This window comes from Neofelis nebulosa, chromosome 16 (assembly GCF_028018385.1).
Source record: "Neofelis nebulosa isolate mNeoNeb1 chromosome 16, mNeoNeb1.pri, whole genome shotgun sequence".
In the NCBI taxonomy this organism is placed as follows: domain Eukaryota; kingdom Metazoa; phylum Chordata; class Mammalia; order Carnivora; family Felidae; genus Neofelis; species Neofelis nebulosa.
The window spans coordinates 58,783,427-58,810,821 of NC_080797.1; the positions used below are offsets into that span (position 1 = coordinate 58,783,427).

The 27,395-nt window shown below is 36.4% G+C and overlaps 1 protein-coding gene across 9 annotated transcripts; it reads right to left on the reverse strand.

The window, feature by feature from the left end:
• Positions 1-1,057: 1,057 nt before the first annotated feature.
• On the reverse strand, positions 1,058-25,860 carry ZNF207 (zinc finger protein 207). 9 transcript variants are annotated; one of them, XR_009255399.1, is made up of 14 exons: positions 25,670-25,860; positions 24,151-24,277; positions 19,976-20,114; positions 18,439-18,609; positions 18,238-18,313; positions 17,677-17,724; positions 16,545-16,615; positions 14,098-14,255; positions 12,851-12,943; positions 11,591-11,833; positions 10,830-10,989; positions 10,513-10,696; positions 7,386-7,440; positions 1,058-3,567 (listed from the first exon to the last, which is right to left on the reverse strand). XR_009255399.1 is itself a non-coding variant. In XM_058705516.1 (13 exons), the coding sequence occupies exons 1-12, from the start codon at positions 25,708-25,710 to the stop codon at positions 10,536-10,538; spliced, it is 1,488 nt and encodes a 495-aa protein (XP_058561499.1). In that variant the 5' UTR covers positions 25,711-25,860; the 3' UTR covers positions 9,846-10,295; positions 10,513-10,535. The 9 variants fall into 9 exon arrangements, 7 of the variants coding, with proteins under 7 accessions (XP_058561499.1, XP_058561498.1, XP_058561500.1 ...); XR_009255398.1 differs by having other exon boundaries at positions 1,058-3,570; XM_058705516.1 differs by lacking the exons at positions 1,058-3,567; positions 7,386-7,440 and adding an exon at positions 9,846-10,295.
• Between the last annotated feature and the right edge of the window lie 1,535 nt (positions 25,861-27,395).

Consider the following 27,395-nt stretch of genomic DNA (forward strand, 5'->3'; position numbering starts at 1 on the left):
GCAAATATCCTTCAACTTTTAGATGAAAACACAGACCGAAAATTGCTTCAGCTATCAAAATAAAAAACACCATTTCTCAAATGGTAGTTTTGGTTTTCTCAAAGCCTAGGAAACACCGCCCACCCCCCCGCCCCCCGCCAGACTACCTCAAAGAGAAACAAAAAACTTCAATGCCTTTTGTGAGTTTTAATCTTAGTGTATGGTTCTATACACTAAGGAACATCTCTTCCCCCCAAACCATAAAAATAGACTAATTACTAGAGCTTTTATGTTGGTAAATTTTTAGAGTTAAAATTTAATTACAACATTAAATTAGTTCATTTACCCACATTAAAAACTTTGCTACCCAATTTGTTTGTTTAGCTAGATCATTTAACCATACAAATGGACTAGCCATTTATTCTCCCTTGCTTGTTCGGGTCCCCCTTACCATCATACCCCTTGTAAAACTTGCTTTTCCATTTTACTCCTTACCAGTATAATGCTAAGGTAAATAAAACCTGTAGACTGAACTGAGAAGGGCCTCCTCTTTACTACAAACCCTTTGGGATCCTGAACTGCTTCACACAATGCTAGTCTGAAAAGAAATGGACATATTACTCAGAAATAAATCACCTTCCATGATGTATCAAGTGAAATGTTTCCATTTACTATCTTCTTAATACAACACCCCAGGGAAAATAGGGGAGATTCCAAACCTCATCACCTTTTTCTCTTAACTTTAAAAAAGCACTGTTTCCATGAAAATCAAATACTAGCTTAACAACATTTTACTATGGGACAATAATGAATTCCTACAATATTTCAGAATGAGCACAAAGGTTTTTGTTTTCTCCCATTTCTGATCTGCTGTCTATTGTCAGTTTTAACTGGAGCTGAAAAACAAAAGGCTTTAAGAAAACTGAAAGTCATCACTGGGTTTTAAAATAGGAACATTTAAATAATTCTTCTTGAAGGTGTTTTCTTTATCAGCCACTTATTTCTACCCTGAAAAAAGCTTGAAATAAAATTAGTATTTAAAGCACCATACAAAACAAAAAGAAACCAGACAAAGGAGTAAGGTACATTCCAATTTAATCATTGTGCACACAAATCTGTAAAAATGCTAGACACACATACATTAAGTCGCAAAGGAAATTCAAGAAATCTTGTTTATGTCTAAGTAATTTTTATGCTATGGAAATTTGGCTACTTACTCTCACCACTATTACATGCATTCACAGTTACATACTTACCACATTTTCAATGTCTGCTTATCCTTGCTAGGAAAGGACAGAATTCCTTAGAAATTTACTTCACTTTAAATCTTAAAGACATAAATTGAGGGTCCATACTTTGTTTAGTGCTTATCTAGAAGAATACATCACCATTATCACATACTCAAGACATCAATTTTCAGATTTTAGAGAAGACTATCATTTTCCATACTAAAAAGTATTAGGAGCTTACTGTTCATTGTTGGTTTACAAAGATAACAGCAGGAAATACAATGTGAAAACATCCTTAGCTTATATTGACATCATCTAGGATGTGGTTTAAGACTAGAGAGGAAAAAAATCCATGTGTTACACTGAAGGAAAGTACTGAACAGGGCATAAAGTAATTAGAAATATACCCAGAGGCTAATTTCTGCTGGCATACACAGTCTCAGAAACCAGCATTTCTAATCCACATTTCCCATGCAAGGTTAGAGAGATTTAAAAATACACTTGAAATTTTTAAGTTCATTCAAAGGGAATCCTGTAAAGCATTAGTCTGCAGGAACATTTCAGGCAAGTCCTTCTTCAACCCTACCCTTGGCTTTAATAGCTCATGAATCACTGCAACAACGGCTTCACGGAGAACAAATTCTGTTATTTAACTTTTATACCTATGCAGTGTGGGAAGTGAAAGCATTGAGAAAACACTTTCGGTTGTTAGCTAAAAGGAAAATCTTAATATTTGTAAAAATACTAGATAATTCTGAATAAAAACATTTTTTCCATCTCACTAAAAGGAAACAATTTATATGTTAATAGGTTTTCCAGTTAGTCTGTTAAGTCAAAGTCAGAAAGTGATCCTGGATTATTAGGGAAATGTCAGGAAGTGAAATATTCAACTTTTAAATAAAATACATTTCTGATTCAGATATTATCTAAAGAGTGTACAAATTCAGACTGCTCACTTCTTTGATCAGTATCCCATTTCAGTTAAACTTAAAAGGAAAAATTGTGACATATAAGTATAAAATAGTACTCACCAGAAAGGCAGCTTTATAGAGATGGTTTTAAGGAAAACCATTTCCACTGTATCTACGCCATTTCTTATACAGATTAAACTGTGAAAGGCAATGAAACTTAAGCCCTTAGGCAATTTTATATTAAAAAAACAAGTGGATATCTTAAAATTTTATTATCAGTTGATATAGTGAGATTTTTAATTAACTAAATGCATGACTTTCAAACAAAATAACACTAAGATGGTCTGTTTTCAGTGGCTAATCACCACCCCCAATTAATAGGAATAAAAGATCAACTAGTTTTATGGATAGATGTTCTCAAATTAGACATCATTACACTTAGGGTGTAAAGGAGGTAGCCATGCATCCTAGTCAATGCTACAGAGTTGAAGGATGGTTCAGGCTTGTGCAAACCAAACTGTATGCTTTATTCTTTTTACCTTTGCATTTAAAATTTTTAGCAACACAAAAGCATAATATTTTAAGGTTAAAGGAAACTCAAAGATGGTTCAAGACAACAATGAATTCTGATAGAACCAATGACAGTAATAAAAACCTTAACATGTTTTTTACAAGCCATTATGACCTTACTGCCCCTCAAAAGGAACATACAAGGAATCTGTCTAGGTTTCTTGATGGGTAGTCAGTTTTCATTTGAATATTAAGAAGTTTTGTTATTCTTAATTCAAAGTAAAATGAGCCCACAGTGGTGGTGCAACAACAGAATAGTTATAGTTTACAAAAAAAGGTGAACAAAATTAGTACTTATTTACAGCAAGAGCTACTACAAACATTTAACAAAATACACAGTATGAAAACATTTTCTAGCTTATGACTGCACACCATTTATCACTGCTAGAGGTAAGGAAACGACTTTTTTCTTAGGTTGATTCATACTGTAAAAAGTTAAAAGGTAAGTATGAGTAACCACCAGGAGAGTGGCTTCAATAGAGCCTGGACCCAAAGCCCTGCACTCCAGATCACATGCCAACACGTGTGTATAGCCAATTGAAACTTTCACCGTCTTTTCCTTTTATGTACAATGTATTTATTTAGGGTCAACCACAACCAGATATAAAGGAGCAGTAATACACCTCTCTTACAACTGAGGTTATTAGCAAACCTAGAGCTACTTTGGCCCAAGAACTGAGTGTTTAAAAGTGTCCAATGGGTCTATTATTAGTTATACTCACATTTAAGTAACTGCACAGCTTTCTTCCTTGTGTGGGTTATATGGATATGTTTGAAAAAAATAGGAACATCAGGTACTTACAGATTAAACTAACCTGTACTGGCAGGGCTGTGGGATTTTTCTTCTCTACCAGTAAGTAGCAAATGCTGAAATTCTGCTGCTAGTTAACAAAAACACAAATTGTATTAAACTGAGGAGTTCAACCCATAGTTTTAAAAAGTCAATGTGCATTAAATTTCCTCAGAGCCTGACATTAATACATTTTAAACTTTTTCCCCAAGTCTTACAAAAGTAACCTTACATTGGCTCTTTATTTAGAGTGACTTTATGAGAATGACTTTAAAACACTGTGTATCTATTGGACATACCTCGCTTTTAATAAACTATGTATTCCGATATGTATATGTGGAAGTTTTGGTTACTCTAAAAAAGGGGGGGCATAGACTTGGGGGGAAAAAATCTCAACATGGTAATTTCTAAATTTAAGTGTGTGTAGACATACTCGAACAGAGGAAAGCAACTTTTATTAGTTTAAAATTCAATTTTCAAAATACTTGATTTCATTTTATTAGAGATTGTGGATTTAAAATATGGGCTGAAAAGTAAACCTATTGTTTCTCCTCGAAGTATACTAACAAACTACTAACTAAAAGGAAGGCTTTGCTCAATAAATACACACCCCATATTATTCTAACTCAAACCTACAGAAACTTCAGTAACTCTTCCCTTGGCTCACTTGGGTGATTAAGCAGCCTTGTAGAGACAGGAAATGATGCTGCATATTTTATTTTCATCTGATTGCTCAAGCATTTAGGAATAAAATGTTAAGAATAAGCTACACTGGAATAAAGGATTCGATGAAACCTTAATCACAAATGCAAACCAGGAGGGCTGTTAACTTTCACTACATTTAAGGTTCTTAAGCCTAATAACACTATATAATTAGACCTCTCCCCCAAATAATACTGGTCTGTATGAACATCATTCTTCATATTTATCAAAGTTGAGCATCAATAATTTTCGCTGCCAGTTCCTCAAATTTAACCCAAAGTGAAGGCATACAGATTCTTTAAATACAATGCTTAAAAACAAAACAAAACAAAACAACAAAACTCAGACACAGTAAGAATGCCAAAGGGCCAGGAGAATTCCAAAAAAGGCCTTTCCCTCTTTACAAACACAGCATTACACAAACCCCTGACCAAACACACAGCATATTACTGAAGCTGTGCCATAATACAACCTTACACACCATTACAGCATTTAGAATTAATGGATGGGGTCCAAGTTATCAATCATTTAAATAGTTTACTCACATGTATCTTCTCTGTAGTTAATTTGATCAAAATTAAAACATACACACAAACATATTCTAATATAGCTGATTATATGCCTTCTAAAGAACCTAACCAGGAACCAGTCTTGATTTATAGTAACAGTATTCAATTTGCTTCAAACAGAAATAGTTCAAATTAGCTTCAGTGAAGAGCTCCTTTAGATCTTCAATTTCTGCCTTAATATGACTTCTACATCCTGCTTTAGTAAAATAAAGATATTTTCCCGAAGATATGTAAGATTAATTGAACAGATTTAAAGAGAGATTGTTTAAAAAATTCAAATTAATATATTATTTCAAGATATTATTTTTCCAGGGTTAGAAAATGAAAGGCTCTTCCCTTTATGGCCAAATTATTATGCGAGAATGTATAGAGCTCAGAACAACAACAAAAAAACAATGCTTATAAGAAGAAATTCTCCTGAGTTTTACTGAAGAAATCTTTTTAAAAAATTGCAACTTTCAAGCTGATTATTTCTCAACAAAAATGCCAAGTAATAACATGAAAACACTGGGGTAAAGTTGGAGATATTTCGAGTATTAGGGTGCTCAAACTGAAATCCCGCTTTCCCCATTTCCTACACAATAGTTTGATTTAGATCCATAATAGGGGTTGCCTAAGAGCAAGATATTAAAAGTACTGTTCTGAAAATTCAACATTAATCACAAAATTGTGAATATCCACTATGTGCATAACACTATACACAACATCATTAAAGTAACTGTTTATTATTTTGCCAAGAAATAGCACAAAGAGGGTTTCTACGCTAGGAAAAAAAAAGTCATTTATTAAAGTGATTCAGATGACAGAAAATAAAGAAAGGGTTAAAAAAAAAAAAAAAGTAACCTTCACTAATATTCAAGTCATGAGATAGCAAGCAGAAGTGTAACTAGGGGAATGTTTACTTACAAAACTGCCTCAGAGTCAATAGTCTTATAACTGAAGCTCTCCTTTTAGAAGACTTTTCCATAAAAGTTACAGTAAGAGAAAACCGATTTTGTTTTGAAATAACACACAAAGGTTACTTAATATTAGGCAGATAAACACTGCCTCTTTAAAAAGACATACCTGACTTATACAAAAATTTTGTATTTTAAATATTCTTTATATCCCCTAACCAATACAAGTATCAGTTTACTCAAAACAAAATTTTATCACATTTCTTCCTTTCATTTACCAAGTTTACCAGTGGAAGTAATAGACACCTGAAAGTTATGTAATTCTCAAAATCATACTTCAGAGAAATTAAGAAAATTAACTTCAACAATTTATGCCACCCTGAGACCCTCCAACTCCCAGAAGTCAAGTATGTAAGAGCCCATTTCAATTATAATTATTTCAACTATCACTATTAGATTAGCACAAGCAGCAGCCTCACTCGAACATTTCACTATACTGGGGGATGGTGGATGCAACAGAAAACATCTCCAGTTAAGGAGATGTAAAAGGTGTAATTACTGAACAAAGGTATGAATGTATTCTTTTGTTGTAACAAAATTTTCTTCAAACATTAAACTCTTTTTTCCATGATTCAGTTACAGAGAAAAATCATATATTCTAATTACACACTGAAAATTTGGAATTCACGTAATGAGTAATTTTTCTTTATGCTTCCAAGAATTAAAACCACAAGGAAAACAATCCTGGGTTAGCTAAACATTGTACTATATGCTGTTACTGTTTGAAAGAAAATGCTATCTGGATAGAACAGTTGCTTAAACACAGGAAAGAACGAAAAGTAATCCAGGTTCATGTTTTGGCCTCTCTTCCAGTTCCTTCTTACGCCCACAACATACACACATAAACATGTTTCTCACCAAATATAAGCAAATTTTAGTTGGGAACAAATGTGGATACTTTTAATGTGTGCATATTGCATAAAATATCATTCACTAAGGCTGAAAATGAACCTCAAAATGACTGTTCCAAAACCACAGTTCAATGTACTAACTTTACATGATTCAATTTCAGTTTAGCTACTTAAAAAATAGTAATCTACCCATACTGACAGGTCTGTACTACTTTTATCAATGTGTAGTGTATATGCATACATACCACACACACACACCACCTTCCCACCTTTCACAGGGCTCTACATTAACATTTGCTCTAATGTGGTGAAGTATGAAAATATTAAAAAAAAATCACAAGCATTTCCACATGACCTTTCAACCTTAATGTTCAAAGCATTGACTTTGGGATTAAGAATGCAGATTTCGGTAACCAGTGGCATTTCCAATGATCAAACTTATCCATGAGGTTAAATTTAACAGTTTGGGAAGAAAATGACAAGTTTTTCCTAAAAGTGAAAGTGGAAAATTTGAACGAAACATTTCATGCCTCCAAATCAAAACCGTCAAATTTTGTTAATTTACTAAAGTTCGATATAGCAATACCAGCTTTACTGAGGCTGTTAACACAAAGTAAATTACATATATCAAATATTTTTATGTTTATTAACACCACAGTCAAACGTGAATATTAATATAGAGCCTTCTCTGCCAAAAGAGTATAAAAATCCTAAGTTTAATTAAATTTAGGGGCCTTCACCAAACTTGCTGCAAGTTTGGGGACATAAATATCCAACAGCCATAAAGCTGTGAAAGCCCCTATAAGGAATAAAATAAATCCCACTTGCCTCAGACTGAACAGGGCAACACTGAGACTCAGCCTCAGCCTGTCCTATGGCAGGGCTATAGGAAGAAGAAAATTTTAATTTTAGAAAAACATTACCCAATTAATTTAAAAGACATGCATTAAAAAAAAAATCCCCATGATCAAGCAAGCAAAGGAAAAAAGAGCAGCTTTTTTTTTTAAAAAAAGCTATGTCTGCTATAATTCCACTCTGAACCCATACTTATTTTTGTTGGGGATCTCCCCCAAATAACTAAGTTCAATTAAGCTGAGTTTACGCTCAATATATAACTCGATCAGTGGAACAGGAGTACACGAAGAGTATTTTCCCCACTCCTAATGGAAAATGTCTGAGATTATTACTAAAATATAGAAGTACTCAGATTAAATGAGAATTCCAGCAGCCATTCAAAAGTTGATCCTCACCTGCTGGTCTTGTTCTGTCATACAGTTAGGTAAAATCTACACACAATAGAAACTAGTGCCAGACAAAACGTTAAGTCACTTTGTTTTTTTTAAAAAAGGAGGATATAGGAGTGGACGAAGGGACAGCCAACGTTTGCAGTCCCACTAATCTTACAACTTCCTAAATTATGGCAATTACAATGCCTGCCTGAATGTAACAAGTCCTAAAGGTTGTCTTCTGTGAAGGCAGATAGTTTACTTCAACTCAACCCCACCTATTACTTAAAAGCAGCGTAAGTCAAAGTAAGAGTTATTTCAACATGATTTGTTACACTCATGTTTTAACCACACTATGGACCCCAGAAGCAGTTAGGTAAAAGGTATTTTCTAGAAGCTTAATTATGCTGATGCATGCACAAATTACACTATAAATAATACCAAAATGGGCACCACTTGAGCTATACCTAACACGACACAGGAAGACGGTGTACTTTAGTGCCATGCGTAACACTTTGGATTAACTTTTAATTAAAATTCTACCACTTATTTAAAAGTACTGGTATCTTCTCCCTTCAGTCTTCAGAAAGCAACAAACCTTGGCATAAAATATATCATCTTTGCATTAAATGTAAATAAAACTTTGTAAAAGTTCTGAAACATTACTAACCCATTTGTATTTTGCTGATAAACCTGTACATGAAATGCTTGAGACGTGGTTTGGGAAAACATTTCCTATTTAATCATTCTAAATTTAATCATGCCCTTTTTACCTTACAAATTTTCAACACAGGTTCTTCTTTGGCAGTATGATAAACGTGCTGCCAAATCTAAGAAATATGTGTTAATCCCACAACTACTTAGTAGGCAGGTGAGAGAAAAAGTATGGGGCTTCGCTCCTGGCAGACAGAACAAATGCATTCTCGGTGATACATGGACGTTGCCTTTTCAAGCTATGAATTTTTGAACCTCAATGGTATCATAAGAAAAAAGCTATAAAACATTTCACTGGAGCAAAATGTGTGATTTAAATTAGCACTCAGCTTTGTAGATATTTGTAGGTTTTGTTTAAATCAATCTCTTCTAGTTGTCACTTAAATACAGACTCTTATGATTAAAACAGTTTTCAACATCTTCCTACAGGGTTAAAACTTTTTTTCAAAGACAAAAACTCTGATTTCGGGTCATATCTATACGTTCATATATAGGTTATAAAGACTTATCACCATTTTAAGTCTTAACTTTAGGTTGAGAAAAACTCAACTTGAGTTCATCATATTAATAATTATGCTTTGTACAGATCACTTGATACTTTAAATAACCACGAAACTGCCTTGCAAAAGATTTTTAAAAATGGATGCCAAAAAGTCAACAAGAGGTATTACTGTACGAGACGTGCAATACAAGATATGAATAGCAGTCACCTCTACAAAAAAGTTCTTCACAGGACATAGTAACATTCAAATTTCCAAGATGAAAAGGTTAATAGGGAAGCCATTTAGGCTAAATAACAGAAGATAACCATCTAATCAAAGAAATAATGTAATTTTCCAGGAACATAATAAAAAATTTTATATCCATCTGTTAACCATCCTAACAGAGGCACATTTAGATTTGGCATTACACTTAGAAAAGATTCCAATCTGTTAACAGTAAAAAACAAAACAAAACAAACACAAAAAACTCTTAACTGCATGCACCTAAGCTTCTAGAAGTTTGCACCTGAAAAGCTTCTGAGGTCCACACAGTACTGCAGTCTCAAAAATAATCAGAAGGAAACGAATGGGTCTGGCACTAGGCTCTAAACCTCATCAGCAGGAAAGAGGGCACACTAAAGTTACGTTTTAAATATCTAGGACATCTAACATGTAGTGACACCAAGGGCGTGGAAAGGTGACACAATATAAAGATTTCATACTCACTATGTAATGGCTCGTATGTAACTAAGTTTTTCTGTCAACTTAAGCACTAACATACAAGTCTATACATACTGTCCAGTTTAAAACATGCAGCTAAGGAACAGCCTACAATTCAAAGACAGAATCCAATGATGTATCAAAACTGTATTGGTAACTATGAATTTTATTTTGTGGACATCTACTGTGGCATGCATCTGTACAAACCTTTCAGGCAGTGGTCCACAGCTGGGTTATGAATAAAAAGGCATAAGTTTTTCTCTCATTTTATTACAATGAAGTTTAACAGTACAGAAAAGTCACATGACCTTGGTGGGTCAGATTTCTTAAACCCTGCAACATGAGGAACTCTAAATACATTAAATATTGTTATACATTCAGACTTCCAATGTACAGGTCTCGGAAACAGTTACAGCCCTCACCAAGCTAGGTTGGGGACATGAAGTCCAACAGCATCTGAAATGCTGTGAAGGCATAACTTTACAAATAGCAATGTAAGCTTACAGAACTTGCCTTTATTAAGGTGGTATGTTCATGTAATTCCAGCGCCTTCACAATATAACGAACCAAATTTACTATACTTCACTTCTAAAAACCTAGATGAAACATGAAAAAGAAGCCATACAGTATAAATTGCAACTTCAGGAAAAGTTCCTGCTTTATTATTCCAAATAATTTTTCCCATGTAAAATAAATGTCCAATAGTTCCTGGTATGTGGGAAGATAATGTTTGTTAAAGTCACAATGAAGCCTTATTGACGGAAGCTTGGCTATATAAACAGCACAAGTTGAGAAAAGGTTTAATCTCCAAACCTATTAGATTGGATGAAGTAAGATCAGTAACGGCCACCTTGCGACATTACAGGAGGTCTCATTCCCATCGGAGGTCGAGGAGGCCCACCTTGGTAAGGGGGTACCATTGGCGGTCCCTGCCCATACGGTGGCATAGCACCAGGAAGGTAACCTGGCATGCCTTGATGATGACCACCATACTGACCTAAAAAACACATTTAAAACACAAAAAATAGATTGAGTTGGTCTGTGCACTGTACTTTTAAATGCAATGTATTTTGAAGATAAATTTATGTGTATACTCAGAAAATCCACTAAATAAACATAAAAAGAAATACCATGAGGCGGCATTGGGGGTCTCATTCCTTGTTGCTGTGGGATGCCTGGCTGTGGTGGCATCATACCTCCAATAGGTCCAACTGGTGGATTACCAATGGGAGCCTGTCCTGGTCGAGGAAGATTACGTTGGTATTTAGGTAACTGTGCCCTTCTCTCTTCCTATGAATAAAAATGAACACAATGTTAAACACTTGAACGCAGAGAGAATCATTAAGCATAAAAGGCAAACATTTAAAATCTTACACAGTAACCTTTAACAAATGTACCCTTGTCAACCATTACTTTCGCTCCACAAACCAGACTGACTACTTAAAATCTCAATGCCTCAAGAAAACCTCACTTATTTTTATATTTGAAGAATGGCTAATAACTTTCCAGGAAATATACACCTGCCTCAACAAGAAAGGGTCTAGTGAGAAAGGAGGTAAGTTTCAAAGGATCTGTAGATTCTACCTCTCACCCTTGTTTGATTAATTTACAAATTTATGTTAACTAATATGATTTTTGACAGCAAGAACCCAAATTAGTGTCTTCTTTAAGAAACAGTCTGGGAGTAGGAGGAGTGTGTCTAAAATCAAAACACACGCATGCAATATTTATTCTGTGGTTCTTAGAAATCAGAATGATAAAAACCACAATGTAAGCATTAAATCAGATTATAAGACCATCAGTGTACAAATTAACACTTCTCAAGAGGAGGATGAGATGCTACAACAGTATTCAAATTATGCTAGTAAAAACCTGTATGTGAAAAACTTACCAGTGATATATCCTCATCTGGATGGATCAACTTACTGGTTGCACTGGTTGTTGTAAGTGTAGCAGGCTTACTTGTTATTGAAGCTGCTGGTTTAGCTGCAGTGCTATTTGTTGTACTAGTGGTTGAAGCTGTAGACTGTGTATAAGCAGGGAATGTAGGCTTTGGGGGTTCTGTAGTTGTTGCAGGGGTACTATTTAAAGGCTTGAAATCTGTACCAACAGGTCCTTGGACAGCTGCCTGAGCCTGTAAAACACAATCTTTCATTAACGAAACTTCAAAACCCAAAAGTGAGTATATCTACTATAATTAACCTAAAAGTGAGACACCAACATTCGATAAAGGACCAAACTTTAAATGAAATTAAAACAAAGTTAACATGATAAAAACTCCACAAAAATCAAGATAATATGTAAGAATATCTAAAGATGCTGGGTCAAAGTCACATCCAAAACTCAGCAGCAGAAATAAAGACTGCATATGTAACTTCTAAGAGTTTATCTACCTTCTCACCAAAGTTTATTTGCTTTACAAAGCTGTGTATTTTTTTCAGGCTGATGAAACACACTGTATCACAATAGTTATGCTCTATTGTTACTATTCTAAATTAGTTGTTTAATCAATCTACCAAGCAGTTCAAAACAAAAAAGTTCAGAAATTACAAAATACAAATGCTTGGATAAATTTCAATTACCAAGCATAACATAAACTCCATCAGTGAGGACATATTAAAAAATGTCCTTCAGAAATTTTCTTTATATAGATAATACAGTGTCCTCCCACTTAACAACGGCTACATGATTATCACTGACAAAAGGGTTTAGTAGGAACTTTTAAACATAAAGTTACCAGTAGTAAATAGGTTACTTTTCAAAATACCAAACAACTGAAATATGAAGAGTAGGCCAACTTTAGAACCAAACGCAGAGTACTAAATTTCCTTACATTGTATGTGATGCATTAGATTAAACAGCATAAATCAAAAAAGCTTAATCATGCATCAGGCTAACCATTGGCCACTATAATGCATTTACTGCTTACATGCTTTTAACCCTTTAGAACCATAGGAGTTTGGGGTACATTTTTTTCTATTGGTACGAGTTCAAATTTTCAAATACCATTGATTTTTATTCCATTAACTTTACTTAAAAAAAAAATTAAACATAGTATATTTTTCAGAAAAGATTTAGCTTTAAAGTAGGGTCCAAAGGGTTAAGTTTATAAAGCCATTTTAACAATTTTAAACTGCAACTTCCTGCGTACTTGTGCTGTGCTAGGAAACAGAGCTTTAGAAGATGCAGACAGACTTTCTGAATTGGATGAAGCTGTACTTGAGCTTGTTACAGGTGTCCCCATCTGTAGCATAAAAGAAAGGAAACAATGAAAAGTCTCCAAACAAATGGGTGAAAATAAGCCATGTGGTAGACTTTTTTTAGTATAGATTGCATTTTTATAAACGCAAAATATAATGCAATCAAATCAGATTTATTTTAAGAGGCAGGCAGTTAATGCATTTACAATAAACAAAGTGACAGTATGAGCCTCATAAAATTTTTTAAATTCTACACCAATAAACCTAGTTATTAACCAGTTTCTTTTCTAAAACTGGATGTGTTTTGCACTGTGATATTTCAAAAATGATACCTTCAACTGAGACTAAAGATGCGTTACTGACACTTCAATCCAATTGAATGATTTTTGCTAAAAGTTTGACATCTCTCAATAAACAAAATCCCCACCCACCTCAGAAACGTAGTTAATGTGTTTAAAGGGGACTTAAAAAGTAATACTTTTAACTTAGCAACTACAAACAAAAAAACTGAGAAAAGAAAACCTCTATGGGATAATGTTAAAGTGAAAAGAAAAAAACAAGAACATACATCCCGACCTTAATTCTGAATCGATTACATCTGCTTAATTTTGAATACAACTTGGGGGAAAAGCCCAAAAGTAACCACCATTATACAGTTACTATATATAACAAAAGCATCTTTAGCTTCTGAGTTCTGAACATAGACAAGGCCAGTAGAAAGAGAAGTCTAACTAGGTCAAACGATGCCTTCCTGCAAAAGTGCAGCACTGTGTTTCGTCATTGTTCTACATTAAAGAGTCCAACGAATGATTTGCTAAGGTCTTAGGATTTTCACCTTTGCCTTTGATTTCATTCCATTCATAGTTCAAGATGTGAAGGAGGACCTCTAAACACTATTATGTATTTAAGTCCCCAGAAATTAAACTTTCATTCCTAACTAAAGCTAAGAATGACCAGAATTCACAGCTATGAAAACAAAAAACATACTACACTATTGGGTTCCAGCCAATCTTTTTTGACTAGAAGAAATCAATGTGTGCAAACATGGAAGAGAGTAGGACACTTCTTTGTATTTAATAAATTGTACGAAAATGATTATCAACAAAAAATTGACCTATGACGATTTAAAGGATTTCTATAAACAACTACACTTTACCTTTAAATACAAGTGCACTCCTTTTCAGAAATTTCACCTTACCTGTCCAGCACTGGGGAAAAGAGGCTTAGTAACTGGAGGCTGTGGAGCAGGAACTGTTGCTGTCGGTGCAGGTGGTCTATTAAGAATGCCTGGCGCTGAAACAGCCTGTGCTTGAGTCATTGGAGGAATTCCTGGACGGGGAACAGGAGGGGGCATACCTGTAAAGACGAAATATTGGGGAAAGGGAGTTGTTGAAACTTTTAATTCATAAAAAGTATTTTCCCAAGACTTTCTTGTTAAAATATACCATGTTAAAAAACAATTCTACACTACAAAGTTACTGATGAACTGCTCAATTCAATAAAGTCCAAATATCTTAGGCATTTGTTCCTTGGAACAATCTTGCCTCAACCTTTCTATTCCTTTGTATCTCTTCAGAATTTTGTAAAGTGAAAGACACCACTAGAGACTCCTTGTATAGGAAAAGTAGAAAGTAAGTTACTAATCTTCCTGATTTAGCAAACCTTGTGAAACACGTAAGAGAACTATTACAATCATCCAACAGCTGGATGTTCTCTAAACTCGAATTCAATTCAAATTATTGTAAAAACTTTTGATAGGTCATATACCCATAAATTTTTTTTCAGGAAACTTATTCTTGCAAACACTTTAAAAGATTTTTTGGGGCGCCTGGGTGGCGCAGTCGGTTGAGCGTCCGACTTCAGCCAGGTCACGATCTCGCGATCCGTGAGTTCGAGCCCCGCGTCAGGCTCCGGGCTGATGGCTCAGAGCCTGGAACCTGCTTCCGATTCTGTGTCTCCCTCTCTCTCTGCCCCTCCCCCATTCATGCTCTGTCTCTCTCTGTCCCAAAAATAAAAAAATTAAAAAAAAAAAAAAAAAAAAAAAGATTTTTAAGTCATCTCTAAACCCAACATGGGGCTCAAAATTACAACTGAGGTGAAAAGTCACACGCTCTACTGACTGAGCCAGCCAGGCATTCCTCCTTTAAAGCAGTTCAAGTAAATTTTCCGAAAAATCCATTACTAGTACGTTCTTCAAAGTTCCTCAACATAACTTAAAAACTTTTACTAACTTCACATTATCAACTGAACATTGGTTATTATTCTACATTCCTTTAAATGCCTAAAATTCTCTCAGAACACAGAATTTATAGGAGCTATTGCCTATAAATTAATGCCTGTCCTGGCAATGATGCACATTTTGCCGCTGCCTCATTTATCCTGTTACTTTTACGTCAACTATCACTTGAATACTTCTTAATCTGCTATGGGCTGCACACCAAACTTGCTAGCATTACATACAAAAAAAAAAGCAACCAACTGAGAAAGCCTAATGAAGGCCTGTGTGGCACACCTACTTGGCTAATGAAATTTGGTTCCCCACATTATAGGATAGAGTCAAGATAGTTCTTAGCACAGGCTCCGTTTCAGCTAAAGGGTCCATTAGCCCTGTTTCTGGTCAACTGTAAGAGGCTAAGGAGCTTCTGGGAGAGTTACTTTGCTGCCTAATGACAAAAAGGTGGGGTGCCTGGGTGGCTCAGTCAGTTTAGCATTCGACTCTTGATTTCGGCTCATATCATCTCACAGGCATGTGATGGAGCCCTACATCGAGCTCTGTGCAGACAATGCAGAGCCTGCTTGGGCTTTTCTCTCCCTCTCTCCCTGTCCCTTCCTGGCTTATGTGTGCACACGTGCACTCTCTCTCAAAATAAATAAACTTAAAACAAGAGCCCACTGCTGTTGACACCCTTTCTTGCCTGAGTTATCTTGTAACAACTGAGCGACATGTCCCAGGGAGAAAAGCTCAAGTTGGCAAAGGAGAAAATTTTAAACACGTGGGTTCTTGAGATCCCCAGCCACTGAATCCACCACTTTTCATTGAGGGAGGCCATAAATGCCTATATTGTTTAATACAGTTTGTTACGGTTCCCTATTATTTTCTAAGACTCTCCGTTACTTATCTAAAAAATTCCTAACAAATAAAACCCCTGTTAGGTATATGAGCTTCGGTGTATAGGTTCTGTGACTCATTTCTGATTGCTTTGAAACCTGTTTACTATTTCAAAACTCAAAAAAAAGCATCCATTCTAACACTTGTCCAATCAATTTAAAAAAGAACTAAATTTTGGGGCGCCTGGGTGGCGCAGTCGGTTAAGCGTCCGACTTCAGCCAGGTCACGATCTCGCGGTCCGTGAGTTCGAGCCCCGCGTCAGGCTCTGGGCTGATGGCTCGGAGCCTGGAGCCTGTTTCCGATTCTGTGTCTCCCTCTCTCTCTCTGCCCCTCCCCCGTTCATGCTCTGTCTCTCTCTGTCCCATAAATAAATTAAAAAAAAAAAACGTTGAAAAAAAAAAAATTAAAAAAAAAAATAAAAAAGAACTAAATTTTAATATTAAAACTGCACCAACGTCCACAAACCTACTGTCCACAATACTTAAGAATAAAGCATGCCAGTCCTAGTAAAAAGGTTATTGTCTAACGTTTCATACCTGGTGGCATACCAGGCATCAGAGGTGGTATTCCTGGTCCAGGTGGCATCATTCCACCCATTGGCATCATTCTATTAGAAAGCAAATTTCAAGAAACAAACCAAGTTAATCAACAGTATAAACTATTAGAAAACATTTTGGCTAAAGCCTGAAACAATAGATAAAAGACTTGAATTTGACCCCTAATATTGAAATTCAAGCCGAAAGAACACACAACACTAGAACAATTCTATCAAAGTAAGTCTTCTAAAAACCATCAAACCTCTTGGGTTTATCAGTAAAGTAAGGGGGAAAAACCAGTCTCTTTTAAACATTTTCATACATTTAAGGTCACTACGAACAATTATACCCTCAATACAGACAAGAGGCCTCATCTAAAATATGTGTAATTTGAAATCATAATCACCTTTGGTCTCATTTGGAAAATACCCATACAGAATATAAATAAAAAAGAAAAATTATTTTAGAGGCATTATATTTTTCAAAAAGAAAATACTGAATATACACTGTGGAGTAAAGATTCTTGGGAGGAGGGTTACAAAAAAACTACCACCAAAATTAATGACAGTCAAAAGTAACCTCACACAATTGCCTAATTTCTAACGGCCACCTAACACTAAACCATGACTAAAAACATAACCCATATTTATTTTCCTTCCCCTAAAAGAGCTCACCTTCAAATACCAGTGTCCATTCACTTAAAACATTTACAAGTTTGTGAATTCTTAATTGAGGACTTTATTAGAAAATTAACTTCTATATATAGATTCCATTACAAGAAAACCGAATTACCTTCTATAATAACGCATGTTAATTTGGAAAAAGAGTATCTATTCTTTCTTAAATATCAACACTTTTTACTAAATTCCATTACTTTAGCAGTCTGGCGAAAAACAGCTGCATGTTTAGAAAATGCTTTATTTATATGGGTCTATTTATTACTAGTTCCTCACAAATGTCTTTTTTTTTTCCCCTCCATTAAGACTTGTGTCAACCAGCTTGCACATTCTAGAAGTTTTAGTGAGGAAGGTTAGAAAATTTCTGAAGTCAACTGAATAGATACCATTAAACACACAAAAAAAATGACATTATGATTATACCTCCTGAATTACATTATGAATGAGATGCTTACATGTTTTCACCGCAAAATGACTGGGTGTATTTTCTCTGATGATGCAATCTGTGAAAATGTATGACAAAATCAAAATCTAACTGTGATTTTCAAAATACAGTGGGAAAGTGTATTGTATACCTCTCACATCCAACAATTTTTTAAGTAAAAGTGATAGGCACGAGCACCTCATATTCATTTTAGTTCTTGATGATTTGACAAATAAATCATTTACAGAGTTTGCTTCTTGTCACAACTACAAAGTGTCATGGACAGTTCTGAATCTCAGAAACACAAATCTACAACCAACTACTTTAATTACATCAGAGGCAATTGAAGTAGATGGCTGCCTACACACATCCTAAAACCCAAAAATCTATTCTCCTCAGAGGTAAATTTATATTCCTTAAATTTATTGGTAGACCCCTTTTTTTAGACAAGTTTAAGTTTAGGGAGCCCATACCTTTAAGAAAAAAAAAAAGAAAAAGAAAAAAGGCAAAGTAACATTTTACAATTCATGTAACACCCAAGTTGAAAAGATTACTAGGCAGAAGCCCACAAGTCAATTAAAAGTTTTCTTACCCAGGTGGCATGCCTGGCATAACTGGTGGCATTCCTGGCATCAGAGGAGGAACACCCGGCATTAATGGAGGTATGCCTATAAATAAAAATTTCACCAACAAAAAAGTCACAAATATTAAAGGGTTAAGAGAAAAATTTTAATACTTCTATACCATATCAACAAAGTCCTAAGAATGTTAAATCGTAACCCTTATGTGATACCTGGAGGCATTCCTGGTGCTCCCGGGACTGGTGGCAGTCCTGGCTGTGCCATTGGGGGGATATAACCTTGCTGAGGTTGAACAGGCTGTGGCTGAAATGAAGTTGAAGCTGCAGAGTCATCATCATCATATTCATCAGAATCATCTTGTTGCTTCTTTTTTTGACTCTCTGCTAACAAAAGTTTTAATTAATTTTTCCCATGAAGTAAAAAAAAAACTAAGCAAGCTTAAGACATTCAAACATCAAAAAATATTATTTCACTGTAATTAGCTCATGAGATTTTTCTTGCAAAGAAATTCAGTCAATATTATTCTTTTTAGTCTTCAAATGTGTTTTCAATCTCTATTAAGCAAAAAGGTTAACATCCTTTCCCTATTCTGACAGGTAAAAAATAATTTTCCTATGGGGCACCTGGGTGGCTTAGTTAAGCATACAACTTCACCTCAGGTCATAATCTTGGGAGTTCGGGAGATCGAGCCCCACAGTGGGCTCCATGCTCATGGTGCAGAGCCTGCTTGAAATTCTCTCTTGTCCCTCCTCCCGTACCCCTCCCCTGCTTGTGCTCTCTTTCTCAAAAGAAATAAACTTTAAATAATTTTCCTCATTTTTTTTGAAAAACAAAAACAAAACAGCTTTCTATTCCATCTCAAAAGGTAAACTATGACAAAGAGGTCTGACCTTTCTACAATGCTTTCAAAAACAAAAACCTTCAGGGCACTTGGCTTGCTCAGTCAATAGAGCATTTAACTCTTGATCTCAGGGCTACGAGTTCAAGCTTTACGTTGGGTGTAGAGCTTACTTTAAAAAAAATTTTTTTTTCATAATTGATTAATAACTTCTACCATCTGGATAATAAGTGATTGTAAATTCCAAGTCAAGTAACAGCATTACCAAAAAATTTACTATTAGTGGTTATATAATCAAATCAAAACAAGCTACCTTCATTTTCAGAAACCTCAACACTTGCTAATTCCACTTGGAATGCAGTTATGAACAAAACTATATTATAATAAAGTGTTTGGAATAATCCATGTGATATTACATATATACAAATCAAATATACAACTCCAAACATTAAGACGTAAGAAACAATAAAACTCGGGATGCTTGGGGTGCTTAGTCGGCTGAACGTCTGAATCTTGATTTTGGCTCAGAACATGATCTCAGTTTCATGGATTCAAGCCACACATGGGGCTCTGCGCTGACAGCGTGCAACCCGCTAAGGATTCCCTCTCTTCCCCGACCCCACTTGTGTTGTCTCCATTGTTCTCAAAATAAACTTGAAAAAAAAAGAGTGCTGGTGGCTAAGTCAGTTAAGCATCTCTTGATTTCAACTCAGACCATCATCTCAGTTATTGAGTTCTCTCTGCCACTCCCCCACTCACGCACATGCTTGCTCTCTCAAATAAGTATTAAAAAAAAACCCTCAAAATTGGAATTTTGAATAACATCCACTATTAAATTTATACCTCAAAGTAGTAGTAATACTCTCATTAGTGAAGCTGTGTTAAGAAAAAGCACACATCCTAACGTTTACCTTGCGTTTTCTGTTCAAGAAGTCGTCTTCTTTCATCCATGTCTTTTTCTGGAATACCTTCCATACCATATATTTCCAATTCTATGTCTGTTCTCCCAGGTATTGCATTTGGTACAGCATCTATTGTCTCTTTATGCACCTAACATTAAAACAAACTTCCATTAGATAAAGTGTCTCATAAAGTCCTTTAAGAGCAATCTGAAATTACTCAGAGAACACTTAGTATAATCATTAAGAATAACTTGTTCTATAGTGAGACTATCCGGATTCAATCCCCAGTTTTGTTGCTTACTTACTAGGTATGTGAGACTACGCAAATCCTCTGATTTAAGATTATCCAACCTATATACACTACCTAACATCTAGCATCATTTTTAGGAATAAATGCATTAAATCATATAATTTATATAATTACGTAAGTAAATATATGAAACTATTTAATACCTGTTACGTTACAGGTATTAAATTATATATGTTAAATGAAACAGTGAGTACAGAAAGCACTTGGCAGGATGTCTAACGCATAGTAAGGACTCAATAAACATTAAGTTTACCATGTAATCTTGCTTGCTTGAATTATCAGCAATGAACTGGCAGTCCCACTCAAATGAGAGACGGTTCAAGTCTGACTTAAGCACAGCTTATGAAAGTTCTTACTATATGAAGAATTAACATAAAATTTCCAAGATCGATCTTGAGACAAGCTGGTAGTTACAAATTGCAAAAGTGGCACTTATAATTTAGCATATCCAGAACTAATGCGTTACCTGAGGCACTTAACACTGCCACAGCAGTGATCCTGTCATTACACTAAATTTGACAGATTACAAAGAGAAAGAGATTTTATTATAAAACACTGGAAACCTACGATTTTTTTTACTAATGGTTTTTGCTAGATCAAATGTTTCTAACCCTCAAACATGGGTAACTTCTGCCAATATGGTAAAATTCCTGTCAGTCTTGGTTTCTTCAGCAACTTGCCTTAACTTAGGCTAAAAAAATGTCAAAGTATTTTGCCTAGACTATCAGCATCACCTGAAAGCTCATTACAAATGCAAATTCTCAGGGGCCCCCCCACCCCCTCCGCCAGAAACTCTTGGTTAAGACTAGCAATTTGTTTTAACATGCCCTGCAGGTGATCCTGAGGCATGCCCAAGCTTGAGAACCACTGCTTTAGGGGACATATTTGTCTCATACTCAATTTCTCTTTCCTCCCAAAACATTTTCATGCAAGAACAGAAAAGTAAAGAAAACTGTTTTCTTCTTAAGACATATATCTCAAAGACTTTAAACAGAGACATGCAAATCAAATTGAGAAATTATCTTAATTTTTGATTGATCTTTAACCATTGTTCCTTATTGTGATTAAAAGATCCATGAACAAAGCTTCTCAACAAGGGACTTAATCACGCCGGATTTTTGGCATGTTACTGTTCTTGACAAATGCTGATGAAGGAACTCCTATGTTCCTCAAAGTAATAAAATTGTATTCATACACATGAACTATTCTATTTCTAAATGATAAGGGCAAGAATATACTAATCAAAAGCTATTGGAAAAAGAAGAAAAATAACATGATTTACTTAACTACCTCACACTATCCTAGCCAGAATTAGACTTCTTACAACCTTGCCTAGTAGAAATGATGATGATCTTGGTTGAAAAGATAGGTGGAGCAAGCACTGATGTGAACCATCTAAATTACTAATGTCCTAAGTTTATTATCTATAAAATTGGAGGATGTGTCTGATTTAACTGCCAGGCCCATTTCACAGGTTGCTGTGAAATTACACTAAAACCATAAAAAAAAAGCACTTGGTCAATCAACAATGTCACTAAAATAGTTTCTCAACTGATCTCCTTCCAGTTCCATTCCATTTCTCTGTTCTTCTCTATAGTACAACTTCTTGAAACAGTGCCTCTACTTTCTCATTTTCTCTTGAGAGTACTCCAATTAGGCTTTCATCCTCATCACTCTAGGAAATCACTCTTGGCAAGTGACCAATGACCTCCACTTTGATTAAATCCAATCTCTGTCCTCATCTTCCTAGACCTACCACCAGCATTTCACTCTGTTAAGTAACTCCTTTAATCATCTCATTTGGTTTCCAGGGCACTACTCTCTTAGATTTCCTACCTTTTCAATGTCCTTGAATGGTTTCTTTTAATCTTCTAACCTTTAAGTGCTGTGAGTGGCCCAAGCTGGAGTCCCTGCACCTATTCTAGATCTATATTCTACCCTCTAATAGGAAACGACATCTAGTATCATGGATTAAAATAGCTATGCTCACCACAGCATCCTTTCCAAATTTCTACCTCCAGCTCCAACCTCTCTGAAGTCCAGGCTCACAGATACAATTGTTTATATGACATTTCCAACTGGATAGTCAACAGACTGTCTCAAAATTAACAACACAACACAATCGTGACATCCTCATCTCTAAGCCTAGTCTTCCTGCAGCTTTCAACATTTTATTATACGTTAACTCATTTCTCACAGTCCTCAGGCCAAAAACCTTCAGATCAATCTGCAACTCCTCACTTTCTTATACTCTGCATCTAAACCTATCAGCAAATTCTGGTCTCTGTCACCATCACCTCTTGCCTGGAATACTCCAGTCATCCTAAGTGTTCTCACTGCATTCTGCTGTCTGTCTATTTGCAACTCTATAGCCAGGAGAATCCTTATTTAAAAAAAAAAAAAAAAGAAAAGGTACCAGAATATGCTACACCTCTCTCTATTCAACCTTGCATTTCATTCAGAATGAAAGAAAATGGCCTACAATAAGTAAACCCTTCTGTATAAAGCACATTGCTACCCTTTCTTTTTCAATATAGAAGAATGCTCCTGTATGTCAGGGTCTTTCATTTGCTGTTCTCCGGAAGCTCTCTCTCATTTCCGTTCAGATCTGTTCAGATGTCAGCTTCTCATTCAGGTCTTTCCTATCTTGTGGCCCTACCTATGCCTCTTACCTAGTTTTAGCTTTCTCTATCACTTATCGTGAAAAGGCAAACTAAATACTGCAGTGTTTTCTTCCACAATATAAATCTAAACTCCATGATGGTGACTGTTTCCTTCACTGCTGTACACCTAGTGCCTAAAACAATGGTCTTAGCACAATGCTGTCTCACAGAAATCTTTTGTGATAAATTGTAATATTCTTTCTGTATCAGTACTATCCAGTACAAGTCATCCACCAGCCACATGTGACTGAGCATTGGAAATGTGGTTACAATGTGGAGAAATTAAATTTGTAATTTTTAATTTTAAAATTTTCTTTTAAGTAGTCACATGTAACTAGTGATTGCCACAGTGGAAAGTTATGGGTCTAGCACATAGCAGGCCCTAAAATATTTCTGAATGGGTATTAAGTTATTATTACAGAGACATAACTGAAGAGGATCTATATAAACTTGTTTTTTTAAATAAACTTATTTTTTTAACTAGGGGAAACAACATCTTATTTTAATTTACCTCTCCCCGCCTCCTACCAACAGTAGTTTCCAATAAATAGGGATTTGCTCATCTCATCTCTCTCTAGGGTCCAATTAGGCCAAAATTCAGGTAGCACTAGGACTGGCCAAAGTAGAAGAAATAATGTTGAATAAGACATAAAGGCACTTACTAGATCCTTAAAAACATAAATTGCAAAGCTCTCCCTACCTAAGTAGTGAAAAGCTCAAGAAACCCAGACATCATTAAATGAAACACATTACCTTTCCAAAAGAGGTCCAAGGAATAATAACTGAAGTAAGCCTATCCTCAGGCAAAAAATTGTAACAAATCCTTCAATGGCAGAGAGTAATGGTAGCTAATTATGTATTATTCTCATGGGATTAGAACTGGTCAGACCACAAAATTTAAATCACTGATCTTTGTTCTCTAACTCAAGTAACTGAGGAGATACTCTGGGACCTCAACTTGTCCCCAGTCTAAAATAAAAAATATTATTAATAACTTAAAGATAAACACTATGAACATAAGTTTTCTTCAAACATAAAAAAAAAAATCAATTATTTAACTTAATGGCCAAAAAACAGGTTTTTTTTTTAAGCTGACCATATCTAATCTTTCACAATAAACAAAACCCTACAACTGTTAAAATAAATTAATTTTTTTTCATGTTGTTTCCACACAAGGGGTTAAAAGTTAAAGACAGAAAAAAAATCCTTACCTGCATGCAATGAATAGCTAAGCCAGGTCCTGTGTACAATTTCTTATGACATATATGGCATTTAAAATGTTTTGCTTTTTGGTGCTGTATAAGGATCTTCTCATCATCAAAATCTCTATTACAATACCTGATCAATATTGTTAAGGTACAAAAATAGCACAAAATGACACTGCCTATCAAAAAAAACCTGTCATATTAAGAGACTAGGAAGAGGAACATTAAAACATGAGAGCAGTTAAAACCAAGAAGGTACTTTATGCCCATAATCTCTCACCATCTGTAAACGAACACATCTCAGTAATCAGCAAGATTACTGTAAAATCCCCGCATTTTACAAAGATTTAAGTAAAATAACTTCTGTTCAATATTTCAAAATTTACAAATGCACGCTGTGGACTGGACAGTCCAATGTCAAAAAATCCCCAAGTTTATGTCAAGAATGGATTTCAAAACAGAACTCATTAACTAGAAAACAAAATAATCAAAATGTTAAAAATCTACCTAACATATGGAATTCAGGAATATTTATTTTATTTAGATCCAAGAATAAACTCACAATAAGAATGACACAATTTCGTATGAATAATCCACAAAGTTGTTTGCAACTTCTTACGAATATGTTGCCATGGCATGTATCTAAACTCACAGATAAGTTACATTAATAAAAACTGAGAAATTTTCTCTCACTGGGCAGACTTTCCTAAAAGCTCATTAAAGAAATTCGTGACCGTTTTTCAACCATTATATAAACAAATGCAGTTCCGTAACCGTTTTTAGGTATGAGACAGAAGTAAATCAATTTTAACGTAAACGGTATTAGCCCTTCCCGAAAAAAGTATTAAAAAAGACGCCACGTTTTACTAAAAAATAAAAAGCATTTTTTTTTTCAGTCTTACGAAGCTGGGTGATAGACACAAGAAACTCCACCCTTTACGCTTCTTGAAGATTAAGGCGCCAGCGGGTGAGACGCGGAAGCTAGTTCTCCCCCACCCCACTCCACCCCCGGCCAAAAAAAAAAAAAAAGAAAGAAAGAAAGAAACCATGGTTGACTAACACAAGCCTTCCCTAAACCACCGATTCCCCAATTAAACGGAAAAAGTGGGTGACACACTCCGGAAGCTCTCCCCTAACCCTCCAGAGTCAATCAGCGTATTATACTCGAAGAAAGTCCCTTTGTTGAATCGTCACCAAAACAACAGAATGTGGCAGAATATCCTTAGGGGACACTGTCCTTGGTGGAGGGGTCCAAGCCGCCTCCCAGCGGTTAGGTCAACGCTCGCACCGAAGCAAGAACCTCCTGAGTCACGGAGTCCCACGATCCACAACTGCCAGAGCCTCTCGCCCTAGGGAATTCAGTTCCCACGAAACCTTCCCAGATCCGGCTCCAGCCACCAAGCCACCCACCTCGAGGCCTACATCCCAGACACTCTCTGCCACAGGCCAAAGCAAGGCCTCCCAGTCCCAGTCACCACCAACCGGCGCCCCCGCTCGGCCTCGACTTCAAACCCACAAAGGATATCAGCACCACGGCTTCAGCTGCTTCTTCTTCTTGCGACCCATAACTGCGCTCTACCGATAAAGTGAAAGGGGGAGAAAACTAACAGGAAAAACGAGGCAAAAATCGCTCACTCTTCCGAACCAACGGCCACCACCGCGTCCCACAGGAAACAGACACAAAATGGCCGACGCCCTCGTTCGCCGCTCTGCTCCCGTCAGGCACTGCGGCCGGAGGCGGAGTCAGGCAGGGAAGGGTCACATGACGCAGACCTCCTCCCTGAGTGGGTGGAGACTAGTGGCGGCTGACGGGCGGCCGCCATCTTGTCCGTTTAAGGTGTCCCGGCCCTGTTTGCTTGCGCTGGCTGATTCCTCCGGTTTCCTTTGTGAGGGAGCTGGTGGCCGAGGTGCACCGATACACTCGCGAATTGAAGGAAAAAAACAAACAAAAAAACCTGGGAAGATTGCCAGCGTAATTAAGGGCAGACTACAAATAAAGAATAATGAGAGAACGCTCAATTTTTAATTTTGTTTCATTGCCCGGATTAATCCTTGCTGTACTAAGGGTTGGGCATTTGCCTGCTAAGTCAAAGAAGTGGCAGTCTCTGCCTGGTGACTTGCAGGTTGGTGACAGATGAGTAAACGAGGCAGTGTGGTCAGCGCTGTGATGGGGGAAATACAAGGGGCTGCGGACAGAAGAGGAACACACGAACAGGGCCTTGGAGGCCACGGGGGAGTCAAGAAAGGTTTTCTGAACTGAAAAGTTAATGGGAGCAAGGGAGGTGGAGGAGAGAGGATCTCATTGAAGGAGCAAAACGTGCAAGTCTTTGAGGCTTAGCGCCTGAAACACACCAGGGGGTTTCGGACCGGAACTCCTAGTAATGGGGCTGGTGGCAAGAGACTATCCTAGGGAGAAAAAAGGGAATCCAGACTGGAAAGGAAGAAGTAAAACCGTATTCGCAGATCGCATGATTTTGTTACGGGCTGAACTTCACTCACAAAGAAAAATTAGTAAACCCTAACCCTCAGTGCCTCAGAATGTGGCTTTTAGCGGTGAGCAAGCTGCCACTCTAGTAGAGGAAACACTAAGTACGTCATGTCGGGAGTGATAACTGCACTGAAGTAGAACTAAACAATATGAGGGGACACGGTAGAGACTGATGGTTTGACAGCAGAGACTTGTGTGGGATGTTTTTTTGTACAGGGCATTTTCTGTCTCAGGAGGCTGCATTTGTGCAGAAAACCGAATAATAACGAGGGAGAAAAAAAAAAAAACATGCAAATATCTGGGGGCATTCCAGACGGAGAGAAGAGCAGATTAAAAGACTGTTACACTGGGGGGTGGGGGGGGGGGAGGGTTGAAATATTTGAGAAACACAGGAAATATGACCAGGACAGAGTGAGCAAGGAGAGGGTGATGGGAAATGAAGACAGAGGGGGTATTACAGGCTAAATTATGAAGGCCTCCGTGCATCACATAATAAGAGCCCTTTTGGTAGGGTTGTTTGTAAGACCCGAGCAGGAGAATACAATACAAAATAGCAGTTAAGATTATAGATTGATCGGGGCGCCTGGGTGGCGCAGTCAGTTAAGCGTCCGACTTCAGCCAGGTCACGATCTCCCGGTCCGTGAGTTCGAGCCCCGCGTCAGGCTCTGGGCTGACGGCTCAGAGCCTGGAGCCTGTTTCCGATTCTGTGTCTCCCTCTCTCTCTGTCCCTCCCCCGTTCATGCTCTGTCTCTCTCTGTCCCAA

What these genes read in the sequence shown, in the direction of transcription:
- ZNF207 (XM_058705516.1), bottom strand. Translation starts at nt 25,710, where the DNA reads ATGGGTCGCAAGAAGAAGAAGCAGCTGAAGCCGTGGTGCTG. An exon ending in ATGCCAGGCATGCCACCTGG is followed by an intron (nt 17,725 to 18,237) that starts GTAAGAAAACTT and finishes ACATTTTCACAG; the next exon opens with ATTGCATCATCAGAGAAAAT. An exon ending in ACCCCCAATGCCGCCTCATG is followed by an intron (nt 10,697 to 10,829) that starts GTATTTCTTTTT and finishes TGTGTTTTTTAG; the next exon opens with GTCAGTATGGTGGTCATCAT.